The sequence below is a fragment of the Leptonychotes weddellii genome, chromosome X (genome assembly GCF_054177405.1).
Source record: "Leptonychotes weddellii isolate Sample4059 chromosome X, ASM5417740v2, whole genome shotgun sequence".
Taxonomy (NCBI): domain Eukaryota; kingdom Metazoa; phylum Chordata; class Mammalia; order Carnivora; family Phocidae; genus Leptonychotes; species Leptonychotes weddellii.
The window spans coordinates 25,190,667-25,209,420 of NC_138385.1; the positions used below are offsets into that span (position 1 = coordinate 25,190,667).

The following is an 18,754-nucleotide window of genomic DNA, read 5'->3' on the forward strand; positions in this document are numbered from 1 at the left end:
CCTTCCCTCATCCCCTCTCCCCTCCCTCCCAGTGGTGCAGTCTGGGCGGCTTCAAAGGCAGCTGCTGCCTGAGGCTGCAGTGAGGCCTCTCAGAACGATGGGGTCCTGGGAGCAGATTCTAGTGGCCTCTTTAGGCCCATAAATGCCACTCAAGCCGCCTGGGTGGGCGACCCCATCATAAGGCTCCCCCGCCGCTTCATCCTTCTCACTAGAGAACTGGACTCTCCCGCCAGGCCCCCCGTTTGCTTCTGTTTACAGAACTCCAAAGAGGGGGGGACTCATACCTGGTTTTTCCTGCTGAGAGCCCCTTCCCAGGCCCGGAGAAATGCGGGAGAAATGCGGGCAGAGTGTGGAGCGGTGCTCGATTCCTTTAAAAAAAATTAAATTCAAAAGCGAGCCTAGATACCATTTTTCTATCTGATTTAATAAGCCTGTTTTCGAAAAAAATACTGGTTTGCACTATCATGTCTGATAAGCACTGAGTAGGAGAACGGGTTTCTTGTCATTTATATTTATGTCACCCTCACATAAGCCTAAATGTGTATAAGTTATAATCTTCCCCATCTGCCTCCCCCGATACATATCTTTGTGGACTAATGGCCTCCAAACACTTACTTTATTACACACATTTGTTATGTGACAGATCTTGCCAACACACCATTTTAAAGTTTATACATGAGGTGGCAAATGTCAGAAATAAATGAAAAAAAAAAATCCCAGTACCTGGCTTGGTTGTGATATTTACACGGAAAATGAAATTTCCTATCTCCAGCTCATGAAAAAACCTTTCTCGGTAGCATATTGGCTTTAAAATATTTTCATTTAATACCTCCACACGCACACTTCCCATTTATCATATGCCTTATAATTTGGCCTAAAAAAACACTCTACTAAGTGGGTATGACACATCTTTTATAGAATGCCGAAAGCACAAAAATTTGTTTTTGTTTCGTTTTTATGTAACTGGTAAGATTTCTTCTGTTGTTCATTTTCCAACTGGAAATATGGATTTTTTCATTGTAAATGCGGCACCTGATGACGGCAAAAAACCAAAACAAAACTGAAGCCCCATCCCTTCCCCGTAATTCCACTCCACAGAGGTAACCCCGGTGACCAGTTGGAGTGGGAAAGGAAGGCCTTCCTAATGATTTTTCCTTTAAGTCCATTCCTTCTCTGGCCAAAATGAGTAATTTCAGTTTCTCTCTGTGCTTTCAGGAGCCTTCAATCGAAGGAAACGAAACTCCATCTATGTCACCGTGACTTTGCTCATTGTGTCGGTGTTAATTCTCACGGTGGGTCTTGCTGCCACCACCAGGACCCAGAATGTGACCGTCGGAGGTTATTACCCGGGAGTTATTGTAAGTATAAAAGGCATGGGTAGGTCTCGGTGGCTGTCTGCCTACCGTCTTTCGGGTTCTACTCTGATGGTTTTCAATTCTGCTCGAGTTTCTAGTGTTTGCTCAGTTTTCCTCCTCGATGTTTCCCTGTATGTGTTGAGAGGGGCAACTCTGGGCCCATTAAGAAGAGTACTGGACTGAGAATCAGAAGAATCTGAGCTCTGTCCCTGATTAGCCTTGTCACCTCATTCTTTAGGACCTTGGTTTTCTGGTCTAGGAGATGTTACTAACTAGCAGTGTTAACCTTAGGCTAAGGTCCTTTTCTCTCGAGGCATCTGCTCTCCTATATATGATAGGGGTCACCTGATCTTCCCGGAAACCTGAGGACAGCTTGAAGCTCTATGACCGACAGCACTGATCTCCAAAGTAATCCTGCACTCCTATCAGGAAAGATATGTGGAATATTTACTTCTAGAATATGTGTATTTATTCATTTATAAGTTTTATGCATGTTCATAAAACATACAAAAATGGAAATTCAAAGATTAGATTAAAAACAATAATTTTAATGCCTTCATACTAACACTAAAATTTCAAAGAATGATATACACTTCACATGAAGTCTGTCATGAAAGGTAATGGCTATAAATCCTTATTTGAAATAGCCCACTAGATAATTTTGAATGATTTTAGCCGACTTATCAGATATGATTAGATTATCATTGGCATCATTTACAGATCTTTTTTTTAATTTGAGTATAGTTGACACACCGTATTACGTTACTTTCAGGTGTACAACATAGTGATTCAACATGTCTAGACATTATGCTGTGTTCACCCCAAGCGTAGCTGTCATCTGTCCCCATACAAGGTGGCATCGTTGTTTTTTAATGTCGATCCCACAACGTAGCCGACAAAAAACTCATCTCCGAGAGTTTTTTGAGAGAGAAGTATCAACTCCGCCATTTTCTTGTGGCTCGCTTCTTCTGCTTACATCATTAGGTCATCTTCAATTTGTGGTTTCCAAAGCCCTTGTCCATTTTGCAGGGACTGGCTTAGTTAAAACTAGATCACACAATCCGGGCACACATTCAATGCCCCACCATCAACATTAACCGGTTGCTGCTTGGATCTTGCCTTCCTCCCCAACAAAGACAGTCCACCTTGTCATCTCACACCGGGGGAGGGCACCAGTGACAGTCTGTTTATTGAATATGTGCAATGCTTAATTTCTTTCTTACTATTTTAGATAAACAATAAATAGGAAACAAGAGTTGGGATAGTTTCTTCCATAGATCAGTGGATTGCTTTAGCCATCCATCCCCATGGTGCATGCAATCCACTCTGGAAACCACTGAACTCTTGACGTACAAAACCTCATTTTATATCAAATCGTCGTGTTGTATACTTTAAACACATACACTTTTATTTGCCATTTATACCTCAATAAATCTGGGGGAAAAAAAGAGAAGAAAAACAAAAGAACAAATATGAACCTCGTTCGGATCTACACACACTGCTCTTGAACCCAAAAGCCTAACTCTAGAGGTTGGATCATATTTCGCTCTCAATCGTATGACTTCCCAATTATAATTTGTAATTAATTGTAGAGAGCAGGAAGGAAGTTTAGGACGATTTTTTTTTTTTAAGTACAGCAAAGAGGTCAGATGTATTTATGTTGTTGGTTTTTTTCTTTTTTCTTTTCCCTTTTTATTTATTTATTTATTTATTTATTTATTTATTTGGAGAGGTGGGGTTGGAAAGAGGAGTCAAGGGAGAGGAAAGGATTAAAGATGGATGCCTTTGACAAGCCCGCGCTGTGAGTGACCAAGCCTGACGGGGGTTGCCTAGGCCACGGGTTCCACAGTGAGCCTCCTCAATAGCCCTGGCTGGCCAGACTCATGCTGCACCTCCCACCTCCCGGGAGCTGAAGGCTGCCCAGGAAGTTCCTTCCCGGCTCTGGGGCTCTGGGGCGGGCAGGGCTCCCTCCAGCCAACGGCAGGTGTCCCACAGACACCGTTCGGTGCCCTCTGTTAAACATGTGATGTGAGAACTCACCCAGTCCACTTCCTGTGGTGAGGCAAGAAACCATTTGTCAGCAGAATTGGGTTTTATTTTTAAACACAAGCAAGGGGGGCTGGTGGTGAGGAGGAAAGGGGAGGTAAGATTGCACTTTGGTGGCTTGGAAAGGCGATTTATAAGGTCTGTATGACTTTGCGTGCTTCAGGTAGCTGCATTTCGTAAAATATTTCTGACGGATGAGCAAATGCTCAAGCCAAGATTCAGAGTCTCCATGGGTGAGGATAAGGTATTTTCCATGTCGTTTAAGAATAGAGCTCCTCTTATTGTAGAATGATGACTATGAGCCTTCTCCATAGAATATGGGCCCGTGGGTGGCTAGGTTGGAATACATTAACAAAGGAAGGAGGGCTTGTGATTGTTGTTATTCGGGTACCTGATGTTCAGCTAGCCAGGAAGTTGAAGCAGTGGGGGCGTGTGTCTGTGTTTGCGTTTCACTAAAAGCTAATATGGAAATGTTAAGAGGAGAACCATCCCTAAAGGACAGTGTGCCCCATGGTTTAACCTTTAAAAATGTGCTCTTGGAGTTCCTGTAGATTGTTTCTTTAAAAAGGGGTTTTAATTATCGAAAGTGAATGGGGAAGATTGCAGACTGAAAAGCGGAAAAATGCATTTGGGTTTAGAGGTCAGATCGCGGTGTAACAAATACAGTGACCCAGGCCTGAGAAATCCAGATTTATTCGGGAATGGGGTGCTTTTGCTAATCGAATCGTTTAGTTATTAGAGAGGTAGATACTATATAAATTCTAAGCCAATGGTTTCCCCGCCTTGATGTGCATAAGAATGACCTGGTAAAGGCGGCGGTAAATGGGGGGGGGGGTGTGAAGAGGGAGGATGCAGACCTCAGCTCCCTACCCCCCAAAGATTCTGATCCAGCAGGTTCAGGTAGGGCCCGGGAACCTGAATTTCCTTTTGATTGAAAAAGCAATACACATTGAATCTGCATTTTAATAAATACCCCCAGGAGAACCTAATTCAAGTCAACCAGCAACCACCTGGAGAATTAAAACCCAAGAAATAAAATATGCTCAGAGATAAAACCAGCATGAACATAGTGGGGCATTTTAAGACTCCACACTGGCAGATTGGTCACTTTGAATATAAAGGATCCTTGTATAGAAATGTGAAAAATTTCAGGCTACTTGGAGCTCTGCTCTTTTGGAGTTAACTGCAAAAAAAACCAGAATCATCCTAAACTTCCTTTCTGCTCTCTCCAATTAATTTGCTAATTAAATGTGTTAACAGTACATGAGAATTTAAATTTTCAAAACAGACAAATTAGGGAGCAGTTATTAGATTAAAAGAAGAATTACCATACCTACAACCCATTTAAATATTGAGATCTCAGGCATTTTAAAATATAATTATATTTGCACAGCTCAAACTCATGTGAAACTTTTCTGGGGCATATTTATTTTGCCAAGCGAGATGCCCTTGTACAGTGAGGTGCATTATAATCGAGCATAAGCTACTCTCTCTGAGCTAGAATGTGGTACCAACATCCTAAGACACACGTACACACGTGCATCTTTAAAGACGTGCTAATCTGTACAAGCTGAACTTCGCAACTTTTTAAAAATGAAAACCGATAAAGAAAGACAAACTGGCTTAGGATTTTTACTGTCCTCGAGTGTTCGAGGCGTATTCCATTCCAGAAGAGTTTTCGGTGAAGTTTCTGCACCGGAGACCTAAAAAAACAAGAGGCTCCGTTGTTGTTGTATAAAGCTGAAAAAGGCAGGAGGGAGAGCCTGCTTCTTCTCTGTAACACTTTAACCTTAGATCCAGAATGAGGCCTTTAAATGTGTTTCCCCAGCAACCCACAAGATGGGGTTGGCCACCTGATCAGCGTGGAAATCCTTTCATTCTTGCACCCTCTCCCCAGCTGTTGTACTGCTAAGCCCATACCAGCCTGGGTTTCCTTTCAGGAAAAATAAATAAATAAAAATAAGAGTTTCAGCTCTGTTTCCAAGGTGCGACTGTGTGTGTGAGTTCATTGAAAAATTATATCAGAGTTACCGTGGGATAGTAGGAGACTGAGACAACGGGGATCGTCCGAGGCAATAGCCCAGAAACTTTCTTTAGGCAAGTGTGGCTTCAGCTTCACATGTGAAGACTCTTGATAAATCCAACAAAGTTTAGATTAAAGAATCGACTGCTAAGGAAACATACGGGGTTCTGGATAGTGGGATTTTGTGTTTTACTGTGAATTAGGCAGAAATTTTGTCCACCTCTTGTTGAAAATATTCCTAAAATATAAGCTCATTCTAAAATAATGTTCCTACCTTAGGAAGTACATTTCAAAGATGAGACTCGAATCCGGATTTGCTAAATCAGACATCTAATGCCAGAAAGTTCTAACTTTCATTGGCTCCCTGTTGCCTCCTTAGCTTTGTCATTCAGGGCTCACTGAAGATGCCCCTGGCCTGGTCTCCCATTCCCCCTCTTTTTCCAAAATTGTCAGTTCCTGCCCTGAACACAATTTGGGTTTTCCTGCCTTGCTGCTGTGATTTTTCATTGTTCACCCTGGTCTGGAATGTCCTCCTTGCACTCTCTCTCTCTCTGTTGACCCAAATGCTCTGTTCTATCCCAACTTAAAGACGTGGCTGGGGGCGCCTGGGTGGCTCAGTCGTTAAGCGTCTGCCTTCGGCTCAGGTCATGATCCCAGGGTCCTGGGATCCAGCCCCACATCGGGCTCCTTGCTCAGTGGGGAGTCTGCTTCTTCCTCTCCCTCTGCCTGCCGCTCTGCCTACCTGTGCTCTCTCTCTCTGTGTCAAATAAATAAATAAAATCTTAAAAAAAAAAAAAAGACATGGCTGGGACGTTTTTCAACTGCAGGGGTCCGCAGTGGTGTCTACCATCTTTGAACTCCCTACCATAGATTTCTCCTACTCATGGTTCCAGAAAATACTTAACATCCTCCTTTACAGCATCTGTTGGGCCATATTCTTTGACTGTGTTTATACAGGCCCACCATCCCTTATCTGAATCCTTGGGTCAGATGTGTTTGAGAATTTAGACTTCTTTTTTTTTATTTTAGAAAGATAATACAGTGCATATGTTGCCTTATCTAACATCCCAGTGGGGTCTTGAGGAAAACCCCATAATCAGCTCCTTCATATCTCTCTAATAAACTGAATTTTATACTAAGTGGATAAAGATTATAAAATAATCTCACATCAGTTCAAGGTTTTACCACCAAGTTAGTTACAAAAAAAAAAAAAAACCCTTTTGGTTTTAACAGCTTTGTGGATTTCAGGATTATGGGAAGGAATTGTGGACCAGTTTACCTAATTATAGCTTCTTGAGGCCGAGTCTCATTGGTCGTAGTCTCATTGGTCATGGTATCATATCCACCCCCCCCCCCACTTCTGGTCTCCAAATCACAGATCTAGCACAGTCCCTGCTGCAGAGTCGATGTCCAATTAACATGTATTGAATGACTAATCCTTCTGAGCGTCAGTGCTGGGTGTCTGCAGCAGTGAATGGGAATCAGCATAAGTTACAGAGCCCAGTCCAAAAAGAGCCCTTAAATCTGACTTTGATTTCCAGTGATTTGACTTTTTCTTCAATGAGTGGAGGGCAGCCAAAACAAAGCAAGTTGGTTATTTATTCAGGTAATGGGGAATCAAGATGGAGGTCCAAAGGTCTGCACTTCCCATGATTCCATGCAGTTCTCGAGGGGTGACCACAGAGCTTACCTTTCTGAGGCCTCAGGAGAGTAAACAGTTGATTAGAAGCAACTGCCCGCTTTCAGGAAATTCTGTTGATTTGTCTTTTTTTATTTTCAACCCCTCAGTTCTTCCTCAAATAGGACTTTTCACTCCATCCTTGCAGGGAACTTCTTTCCTGGAGAGGGAGGGACAGTGACAAAGGTCACTATTCTACAGCACAGTGTGGCTGAAAGAGCATCAGCTGTAGGTCAGGGGACCTGTGGGCTAGTCCTGGCCCTGTCATTAGCTTGCTATATCCGGGGATAAGTCCATACAGTTCTCTAGGCCACCATTTTCCTGTCTATCCAATGGGAATGGTATCAGCTCCATTAAACTCCATAGCGTTACTGTGACCAAAATGGAGAGCACATGCTTCTTTAAATTCAAATGCTTTTCAAAAGTACGGTAGTTTCAGCAACGCTGGTGAGTTCATCAACCTATCATCCAGGTGAGTGAATTCTTCCAGCCATGACTCAAAAGATACTAGTTCCCTGCCTGGCGAACTCTACCTATCTTTGACCCCATATTTAAATATCTCCTCCTCTGTGAAATCTTAGAACTACCACTTACTTATCATCCTACCTTATGCAAGTCACACCACATGCTTTATTTTTTAAATTTTATTTATTGGAGAGAGACAGAGACAGAGATAGCGAGAGAGAGCAGGAGCAGAGGGAGAGGGAGAAGCAGGCTTCCCGCTGAGCGGGGAGCCCGATGCGGGGCTCGATCCCGGGACTCCGGGATCATGACCTGAGCCGAAGGCAGACGCTTAATCGACTGAGCCACCCACCCAGGTGCCCCCCCACACACTTTATTTTTAAAAAATTTTTTTATTTGAGTATAGCTGACACACGATGCTACCTTAGCTTCAGGTGGACGACATGCCGATTCCTCCTCTGTATACATTATGCCGTGCTCCCACCCGTCAGCATACGACGCGATTACAATTCTGTTGTCTATATTCCCCATGCTGTGCCTTTTCTTCCCATGACTTCTTCATTCCATAACTGGAAGCCTGTATCTCCACGCCCCTTCGCCCATTTTGCTCACGCCCCCACCCCCCTCCTCTCTGGCAACCATCAGTTTGTGCTCTGTATTTATAGGTCTGATCATGCTTTTTGTTTGTTTGTTCATTCATTTGTTTAGTTTTTTCAGATTTTACATATAAGTGAAATCATACGGTATTTGTCTTACTCAGTCTGACTTACTTCACTTAGCATCATACCGTCTAGGTCCATCTGTGATGCCACAAGTGGGAAGAGCTCATCCTTTTATGGCTGAGTAATATTCCACGGCATATATATACACCACATCTCCCTTATCTCTTCGTCTATCAGTGGACACCTAGGTTGCTTCCATATCTTGGCTATTATAAATCATGCTGCAATAAATGTAGGGGTGCATAGATCTTTGTGAATTAGTGTTTTCGTTTTTGGGGGGTAAATACCCAGTAGAAGTCACACTACACACTTTATCTCATTCCATCCTCACAGCAGCCCTGTGTGGTAGTTACCATTGTGATGCCCATTGTATAGATGGGGAAACTGACGCACAGAGTGGGTATGGGCCTCGCCCAAGGTCACACAGTTTACAGGTAGCAGGGCCAGGGATGTAGTACAAAATGAATTATTCTCTTCTCCTGTAGCACTATGTTTACCCTTTCCTGTGGTCCTTAACCCACAGTCTGTCTCTCCTTCACTGGACTATGAACTGCTGGAGAGCAGAGGTCATGTCTTATCATCTGACACAAGCACTTAGTGAATATTAGAAAACCGAATGCATCAGAGTGGATTCAAATGGAATAGAAAGAAAGGGAGGGAACTGGATGAAGTAACTGGCTAACCTGGGACTTCTAGTCCCGAGTGCCTTGTCTTTCCAGTCCATTCCACGAGGCTTCAGCCCACCTCTTCTGGCCACCATCATCAGGGAGTTATTTGAGAGCGCCAGGAACGACAAGTGTTTTCGTTTCCCGTCTGAAGGCCAAGACTGCTGTTGGGGTTCAGGCGACATTAAGTGACTATCTGTGGAAACTGATCAACTGCTCAGTCAGAGGACTTACGTTCCATGTAAGAAGCTGCCTCCGACTTTCTCTCAATCTCCCCGAGTGGTCCAGAATGCCATAAGCACAGACTATTCATGGAATTCTTCCTGAAAAATAAAAGCTGTGGAATACATTGGAGGCGGGGGAAAGAGAAAACATGAAGGTCTCTTATGAAATCGAGCAAACAATGAGAGGACTTTCCAGCTCAAATTAGTTAGAGCTGCTCAAAAGTTAAATGTCTTCAAAAATAGAAATAACCACGGGAACAATATTTACTGAGTACTTACTGTGTGCCAGGCACTGTGCTAAGTTCTTTGAACGTACCATCCTGGTCTGTGCTTGCAAAAGCCCCACGAGATAGCCACTAGAGTCCCCATTTCCCAGATCAGGAAACTGAGGTTGAGAGAGGCCAATCCGTCTGTTCAAGATCCCACAGACAACGGCGGAAGAGCTGGGGTAGGAAGCCAGGCTGGTGTGAGTACCAGGTTTTAATCAGTATACTTTATGACAACACATTTCAATTACATTTAAAATAAGAGCAGGCGGGAGACGGGCAGAGTTTAACTGTTGAGTGAGGATGTTCTCAGTGGCGTCTTGGGTGGTGCGGGATATAACCCTTGTGCACGTCGGCTTCTATTTCCCCCAGAGGGGTTGCTGGCTGAGTGGCCCTGCAGAATGAGTCCCTGGAAATCTGTATTCATTCCTTCCCTTCAAGCCCCCTTCATGCCCTTTCATTCTTGGGTTTCTGAGACCAGCACCCAGTGCCCCTACGCTGCCCCACCTCACTTCTGCCCGGCCCTCGGGTCCATTAGATTTCCAAGTTCAGCTGTAAGGCTTGGGGGCCTCAGGTGGAAATAGATGCCCCTGTTAGCCAAGGTAAGGCTGCAGAGGGCAACCCGGACCATTAGTGAGGCTAAGGAGACCTGTAACTACATCACCGAGCTTGTGTTAAGATTTATTGGTCCGTGCTCACCACTTTTTACTTATTGCATTTTTATCCCCACCGACAGCCGTCGGTTAGTGATCGTGTGCGGCTGAGCCTGGCCGACTCAGTCCACTAATGGCAAAAGTGAGAGGAAATGGGACCTGCTACAGCGAGCCATCATCCCAGCCACTTAGACAGGGAGATTGTTTTTTCAGGGCTTTACACGGCCATTTCTGTTCACCCTCTAATGAATGCTTTCTGTCCATAAATGAAGCAGAGATGGAAGAAGAGGTGACTAAGTGCTAACGTAAATTGCAGTGGGTCAGCCACAAATACAGGCTTTCAAAAAATAGGGTTTGGTTTTGTTTTTTTTGTTTTTTTTTTTTTTTTTAAGTCTAGGTTAAGGTACTTGCTGATCTCTAAAGTACTTCCTGGGTTTGATTAGTGTGCCAGATGCATCAAAAATTGCTATTTCAAATCTTTACTTTGTAATCCATGCATCAGAGTAGACGGTCTCCTTTCAAAAAAAAAAAAAAGAAAAAGATAAAGATCAGACTATAACGCGTGCTTTTCACCGTCGTATGTCTCGTACTGACTCACCAGTCACGCGCTAGGTAATAGATATTGACACTGAAATAGGCAGGCTCTGAAAAGCTCTGGTTGACCTTTACTTTGAATTTTTGGGCACATGAGTTTCTTTTTAGGTCTGATTCATTTCGACAAGGCAAAATTGACAAATGGTGGGAGAAATACTTTTATTGAACACGTCGTCTCTGCGTAACAGCCGCATGTGTCATATCAGGCCTTTTTCGTTGTCCTGAATCATATCCAGGAGCGGGATATGATTGCGTGGGCAGGCTGATCACCTTCTCACATGCTATGTTTGCCATATTGCTTTGCAGCTCGGCTTTGGATCCTTCCTTGGAATCATCGGATCAAACCTTGTTGAGAACAAACGGCAGATGGTAAGTTTTCACCGCTATAGAATCGTACTCTTCCTCTGAAAAAGCTCAATATTTATACGGATAAGTAACACACTTTTTAAGGTTGCCCAGGTCGGGCCCCAAAAGCAAATGCCCCTTTGCCTTTTCTCCTCAGCCTCCAGGGAACTTATTCTAAAGTGACCCCGTGGTATGGGACTTGTTCCTGTCTTGCCTGACCCTCCCTCAGTGCCCTAGTTAGTCTCCTTAAGTCAAAGAGATAGAATATTCTGGGTCTTGCCCTTTGCTTTCCTCCTCCCTCTCTGATGCATAACCTTTGGGGAAAGTTTTGCAGAGGGTTCCTGCCTTTTAGGATATTACACTTGTAAATCAAGATGCCCTGGGGGGTGGTCAGATGGTAGACTGATTAGACTCACCCAGTACAAGCCTCTGTGGCATCTAGACCTTGATAATGGGGTCTATTTAACAGCAAGTTTAATCAGATAAGGTAATAGCTCCAGGGACAGAGAACTCTAACCATCCATTCTCCCCCAGCAATGTGGGAGATTCCCTCAGGGGAGCACTCAGCGCTCTCTTCTTCCATTTCACCTGGACTCCCCGCCTCCCCCCCCCCCCAGTCGTGTTTGCACTCCGGGCTTACATTATTCAAAATAATGGGGGAGTTTTAATTGTAGAGCTGATCATCGCATAGCTAATAATGCCAATTTCACGACAGCGTTCATCCATTATTTACCAATTCTCTGTAGTGCTGTGAAGTGAGATTGATGGGGAGAGGCTTCTGAACAACTCCTGAAGGAGAGAAGTATTTCCTCCTAGCCTGCTGAGGAGGGAGAACCTTAGGGTAGCCTTGACTTTGATTTGGTTTTGCCCTGGAGAGCAGTTTAATGCCGTGCTATTTCCCCCTGTTTACCTCCAAACACCTCAAGGAAGAAAAGGACTGATTCCGTCTCCTTCTGAGGGTCGACCCCGGGCAGATGGTGGGTTTAGGCGGCCCCCGCCCCCCACCCCCTGCCCCTGGAAGCACCTTCCTCCACATCGGCTTGTAGTATCTCCCTTGTAACGGAAGCCAGATTATTAGGAAAATCTTGTTATCTAACATGATCAGAGTATAGGGCAGTCTGGTGCAAGCAAACATTTTTCTTAAAAATTTTTGTACGTACTACACAGAGTTGATCGGTTCCAGAGACTTCCACCCTTGTGAGAGGTCTTTGATATCTAAATCTTAATAAGTTGAATGTTCCTTCTTCAACCATGCAGAAGGCCAGGTGGGGTTGTGTGGGGCCTCAGAATCGTCCCTGTCTTCATCACTGCCCATGGCGAGGGGTTGAGAAGAACACTGGACCGGGAGCTGGTGGGCACCGGGCTCTTCTGTAGACTGGATGGGGACCCTGGGCGCACCCACTACCCCTCTTTGAGCCTCCGGCCCCACAATAAATAAAACGGGTGGACTACACGACGTCAAATGTCCAACATCTTTCGGAGTCTGAGGATGGAGGAGCCACAAAAATTCCTCCACGGGGGTAGGATATTCCTCCACAGACAGCCTGCTCGGTATCAGCAAACTCTCCTCTTGATCGGGTGTCCACAGACTCACGGGGTGAATTTCTTAGCTTGCCCTGAAAATGTAAAAAATGCCTTCGGGGGGCCCTACCCCTCGTCCCACTCATCCTGCGTGACTGATGAAAAGCACCCCCATGGGGCGGCAGGCCAGAGTTGGGCTTTGGCTGGCATTCTCTTGGGGATCCTCTAGGCTCCAGGAACAGCAAGAGTGGAAGGCTAACAGACACTTGTGTTTTGTCCCCCCCCCCCCCGCAGCTGGTGGCTTCTATCGTCTTTATCAGCTTCGGTGTGATTGCGGCCTTTTGTTGTGCCATTGTGGATGGGGTCTTTGCTGCCAGACACATTGTGAGTACTTTCAGGCCCGGGTCAGAGGACGCGTGCAACAGAGCAAGGCTTTGTTGAGTGTGTGCGGCGGGATGTGTGTGCTATAGGGCCGTGACAGTACAGAGGAGGGGGAAACAGGATCCCTGTCTCAGGTTGCTGAGCGTCAAGATGAGGACCCCGCTGGACCCCCGGTCAGCTAGAGAACCGGGGCTAAGCTGGGGGCATAAACTCTAAGTGCCGGAGCATTTCTCTTGGGCTCCAGTGGCCAGGAACAGGCTTCCCTGCATCGTCAGCCTTTGACATGCGAGTGAGATTTGGAAAGGCAGAAGCAAGGGCACTGGGGCCAGGGGAAGGGCCTTGGAAGTGACGCTGGGGACAAGGAGGGAGGGAGAAGCAGGAAGGCCTATGAGTTCTGAGGGCCTCGGAGGTTTCAACAGTGACAGGAACAGGCCATGAGGACAGAGTCACCTCTTCTCAGATTCCTGAACTTTGCTGTCCCTACAACGGGGGTTGGCGTTTAGTGATGTGATTGGGGTCCAGAAAAAACCCCAGTGCTAGAAGCTTCCACTCAGAGCCCAGTCCTGGCGTTTAGGGGCCAAATCCTCAAAGCTGCCCCTTGAGGAAAGCCATTTGACTCCTGAAGCCCAAACTTGGGCTCTTCTCCGAGGAAGCCTGGGCTTCAGGGCATTCCCATGTGGCTCTCCACAGGAGCCCTCGCCCCTCTTTTAGTACTTTCCATTCCACACTATTCCAGACAGTGCCTATGACCCATAGTACTTTCAGGGTTTCATAAAAATATTATCCTTTCTTTTCAAATCAGTAGACAAGCGATGAGCTTTTAGGTCAAGGAGAAGTTTTCGCATATAAATATATTTGTCTTTATAACAATGCAGTCATTCGATATAATTAAAATAAAGAAAACATAATTTTCAATATCTTTTAATGGAGAGAGGGACCCACAAAAGCAAAAGTGCCTAGGTCCCAGGGAGGTCATAACATAGCCCTGATCAGGCCCAAAACCAAAATCAAAAGCGAGCCACCACAGCTTACCGGGTCCTCACAACAGACACAAATACTCCTTTTATTCCTACTGAATCAGCATGGAAAATGAAAGCATCTCAGGAGTTAGCTGGAAATGTTTTGTTTTCCAAAACAGCCAATTGAGGGCAAAATTGTATTATCAGAATCTTCTGTGGATCGATGACATTGGCAAATAGTGCAGGTCATCCTGAGGCATGAGTATGGTTGGATCTGGGGAAGGATGATCTGTGACATTGTTATCTCAATTCCCACTTGCTCTTGGACCCCCCTCTCCGGCGTAAGAGTCAGTCCTTCGTTTGCCAAGATTAGAGGAACTCATGCGGTCAGTGCTGCCCCACAAACAGTCTCTGAACTGGTGTCTCAGGAGATAATTTCTGGGCAGGGGGCAGAGTCAGGGGTGGGAGAGAGAGGCTCTTGGCCCAATTTTCTTTTCAGGGCCAAGAATTTAAAGGTAGGCCCCGATATCAGACCCACCCTTTTGGATTTTAGCTGAGGGCAGCCATCTTCTTCATCTTTTCTTTCTTAAAAAGGCCGATGACACATTGGGAACTTGTGACATCCACAAGCCTACCACCCTCACATAGCAAGTCTTAGCATTTCTGCATATTACCCTCTGAGCACACACCTGTTTGTGTAGCTGGTTACAGCCAATCACAGCATGCGTGCTACTTTGCATTCAACAGGAGCCATCTTAATAACAATAATGCCTTGTTTTTGTGGAGCGCATTTAGCTTTTCAATGTGGCTTCCCATCTATTATCTCATTTGAGGCCCACAGCAATCCTGTGAGATATGTAGGGCAGGCATTATTATCCCCATTTGACAAGGAGTATTCACTCTGAGGCAGTCTCCATGGTAACAGAGGCCTAGTGGCCAAGAAGCCTGCAGTAGATTTTGATGGCATCATGAGCTAAAATGGCTTCCTCCTTTTCCCTCCTCCTCCCACTCTTGATGTGTATTTTTTTTAAACAGCTTTATTGAGATATAGTTCACATCCCGTATAATTTGCCCATTTAAAGTGTACAGTTCAGCGGGTTTCAGTATCTTCGCTGTTACGGGCAAACCATCACCACATCAGTTTTAGAAGGTTTTCATCATCCCCCCCAAAGAAACCCCGTATTCGGGGCTTTCACCTCCCTATGCCCCATTCCCCTCAGCCCTAGGCAACCACGAGGCTACTGTTCCTTCTCTACGGATTTCTCTATATTAATTAACCTTTCATATTAATGGAATCATGTAATATTATGGTCTTTTGCGACCTGACTTCTTTTTATGTAGTATGATATTCTCGGGGCTCATCCATGCTGTAGCTGCATTTCTTTTTATGGCCTGATATTATTCCATCATATGGATATACCACATTTTGTTTATCCATTCACCGGTGGACATTTAGGTCATTTCCAGCTCCTGGCTTTTACCAATAATGCTGCTATAAACATTCATGTACTGTGTGGCCACATGTTTTCATTTTCCTTGAGTATATACCTAGGAGTGGAATTGCTGGGTCATATCATAACTATGTTTACCCTTTTGAGGACCTACCAGACAGTTTTCCAAAATAGCCACACCATTTTGCATTCCCGCCAGAAGTGTAGGTGCGAGAGTTCTAATTCCTGCGCATCCTTGCCGACTCTTGGTATCTGACTTTTTAATTCTAGCCATCCTGGTGGGAATGACGTGGTACCTCGCTGTGGTTTTGATTTGCATTTCCTTGATCCTCCTCCCATGTTTTTTTGATCACTGGCCTCCATCAGAGGCAATGGGGAAAAATCCAGTTATATTTACTGGAAGTTTCCTCTAATGACCACCTACCTATCTCTGACTCCAGGCCCTCGGCACTTCCTACAGTTAGTGGCCTACAGTAGAGCATTTGATTCAGGGATTTGGGGTAAGGCTGGATGAAACTTTAAGAAAACCTTTCTGCTTACCCTGTACCTATCCTATGATATCTGCCAGTCCTCACTGATACCCAGAGAGTTTAGAGGAAGAAGGCTTTATTGATGTATGGTGATATCTATGAAAGGCACTTTTGTGCCCTAGCACCACTTGGGTGGCCTGAAGCCAGTCTTTTCTTTTCCTTTCTTTCTTTCCTTTTCTTTTTTTTTTTTTTATAAATAATGTATTTTTTAAAAGATTTTACTTTTAAGTAATCTCTACACCCAACGTGGGGCTCGAACTCACAACCCCGAGGTCAAGAGTCACACACTCTACCCGCTGAGCCGGCCAAGGTGCCCCTAAGCCCGCCTTTTCTGTTGTTGGAGTCCTTCAGCACCATCTTGCCCTGTCCTTTGACCTGGGGGCGTGTGTGCTTCCTCGCAAGCCCTACCCTTCTTACACACCCCTCTAAAGGTGTCTTGTTCCTTCTCTCGGTTGTCTCTTATTTCCTTCCCTTCCCCTCCCCCTAACACGGCCATTAGCCAGCTGGGAAAGTCGCTTTACCTTCTTGGGTCCCAGTTTCCCTCCCTTCAGTCACCTCCCTAAGGGAGCCTGGCACAGAGTAGCCTCTCACCGTGAAGCAACTTTCATTTCCATCTCTTCACTCCGCAATTGGTAGCCCTTCAGATTAAAAAGGTTGCCAAGGCCGAGCTGAGTGACTTTTTCCTACCTCCCGACGGGGGCTCAATGCAGATTAGCCACCAAAGGCAGCGCATGGACAACCACCACGTGTGACCGGGTCTGTCTTCATTTAGTTGGTGGCTGAACGCTTTTTGCACATCAAGCCTCCCCTTCCCCAAGATAATAGGGGCCTCCGCTCTTCCCCAAACACGGAAGATAAACCCTGCTGAGTACGAACACGAGCACCTTCATTCCTCCCCAGCCTGACTCCAGCCTAAGCCAACATTGAACAGACAGGACGTTTCACAGAAAAACAGCTGATGGGAAGTCCTAGGTCCTTGATGGAGCTGGAGGCTGGGAGGCTGGAAGCCCTTGGGTGCCAGGAACAGGAGATGGCAAATCATGGGTGGGAAAAGCAGCCACCGGGGTTATTGAAAATGGTGAGCAAAGTGGGGGCAGGAGGGAGGGTGGTTTGGCCAAACCCCACAGGTCATTTTGCGTAAACTGCTTGTCCCACCCTAGCCTGCTTTTGGCCAAAGCCTCCTACCCCTTGGGGGATGTTTAGCATCACCCCAGAAGTGAACAGCATCCCCTGCCTACAAGTTCCCGGGCAGCGCTGGATCGTGTCTGTCTGTTCTACCCCAACCCCCACGCCTGAGAGCTCCCTCACCAGGAAGCTGGCCAAGCCAGGAGGGTAAGTCAACTGTCCTTGAGCCCCATGTTAGTCTTCTGGGCTTTCGCAGTATTTTTGGAGGTCACGGTCTTTATCTAATCTGTGTAGTTGAGTGAAAATGGCTCATGGTTCAGCTGAGTTAAAATCTACAGCAGCCTCCGTAGCTGCTCATCCCCCCTGGGGCTTGCTTCCTGAGCTCTTCCTTCTGGAAACACTGTGGCAAGAGTTCTGCATCTTGTTCCCTGGGGGCTCTTGGGAAGAAGATGAAGACTAGAAATAAAAGAAAACCAGAGAGGAAATTTCAAGGAACCGATTTCTCAATCAGTTTCCTAATTTGTCATTAACCAAGTGGCCCAGTGGAAAGCAGTTATGAGAACATTTGTATCTAATCCTCAGATTCTCGGGCCCATAGATGGGCAGCTTTCAGAAACTAACCCGACCCACTGCCTGCTCGTGTGTGTGTGTGTGTGTGTGTGTGTGTGTGTGTGTGTACGAGCATGCGCGCGCATTTTCAAATCTTTTATTACCAATCAGAGCGCTTGCTGCTTTGTTTTCCAAAACCCAAACTCTTTGGTTTGCTGTTTCCCTTTCCAGGATCTGAAACCACTCTATGCTAATCGGTGCCACTACGTCCCCAAGACATCCCAGAAGGAAGCTGAGGAGGTGAGCCAGAATGAAGCTGCATGCCTTACCTTTTGGGAAAGTCTTCTGCTCTGCCTGAAACCCCCTTTCTTTTACTCCTTTTCACGGGCCTAAGGCTTGCCACTAGGTGTCTGTAGTTGATTTGTTCAGTGGGTCAGAGCACAAGTCTAATGAGGCCATGGTCATAGGTTGGAACCTCACAAGACCTAATCAGATTTACTTTGCTCTGTGGCCACGGGCTACCCCTGTGACCCCAGCAGGCAGCCTCTCAGTGTGTGGCTTCGATCCCAAGAGGGACAGATGAGTACAGAGGCCACAGGGCAGGCCCCTCCCCCGGCTCTGCAGATGATGGTTTCGTTGCTTGGATTCGGTGCCCAGCTGGAAGAAAAACAGAAGCTCCACCAGAGCCCTGGGTCTGGACTAGGGAGGCAGAGCCTGAGTCCCACACGCAAGACAATTCGGGAAGCCAAATGAGGGTCACTGAGAAGCCTGGGCCACTTTGCCCGGCAACTTCTCTCTCTTGCCCCAGCAATCCTTGCGCTCCATGCGCCTCATGCAGAACTAGAGGCAGTGGGCAGTGAGGTGAAGCTTGGCCCCGGGTCATTTTCAGAAAGTGACCCACCCACTGCCTGCTCAGCGTGCACACAATAATCACCCCCCAACCCAGAGAGCCCTTGAATGGGAAACTACCATTCGACATAAAATACAATGAATGGTGCCCTTGGAGCTCAGCAAAGCGATGGCCTTGCTCCCAAAGCACCAGGGCAAATACTTCTATTACGGCTCTGCCTTTCACCTGTGCCCCCCCCAACACGCTTCCCCCTGAACGCAAATTTGCCATTTTTTCTAACTATCCTCTGGTTCAAAGGGAGGAGTAGAAACGTGTGTGTGCCGACAGCTTATCAGAAAGGCAGTGAGCATTTGCA

At 45.9% G+C, this 18,754-nt stretch overlaps 1 protein-coding gene across 1 annotated transcript in view; it reads left to right on the forward strand.

Moving 5' to 3' along the window:
* The window catches only part of TMEM255A (transmembrane protein 255A), a 43,832-nt gene that overhangs the window by 1,236 nt on the left and 23,842 nt on the right, over window positions 1-18,754 (forward strand). The window contains exons 2-5 of the mRNA XM_081808318.1: window positions 1,216-1,358; window positions 10,995-11,057; window positions 12,849-12,938; window positions 17,781-17,849. Coding sequence (XP_081664444.1) covers window positions 1,216-1,358; window positions 10,995-11,057; window positions 12,849-12,938; window positions 17,781-17,849 — 365 coding nt within the window. The remainder of the gene's footprint in view (window positions 1-1,215; window positions 1,359-10,994; window positions 11,058-12,848; window positions 12,939-17,780; window positions 17,850-18,754) is intronic.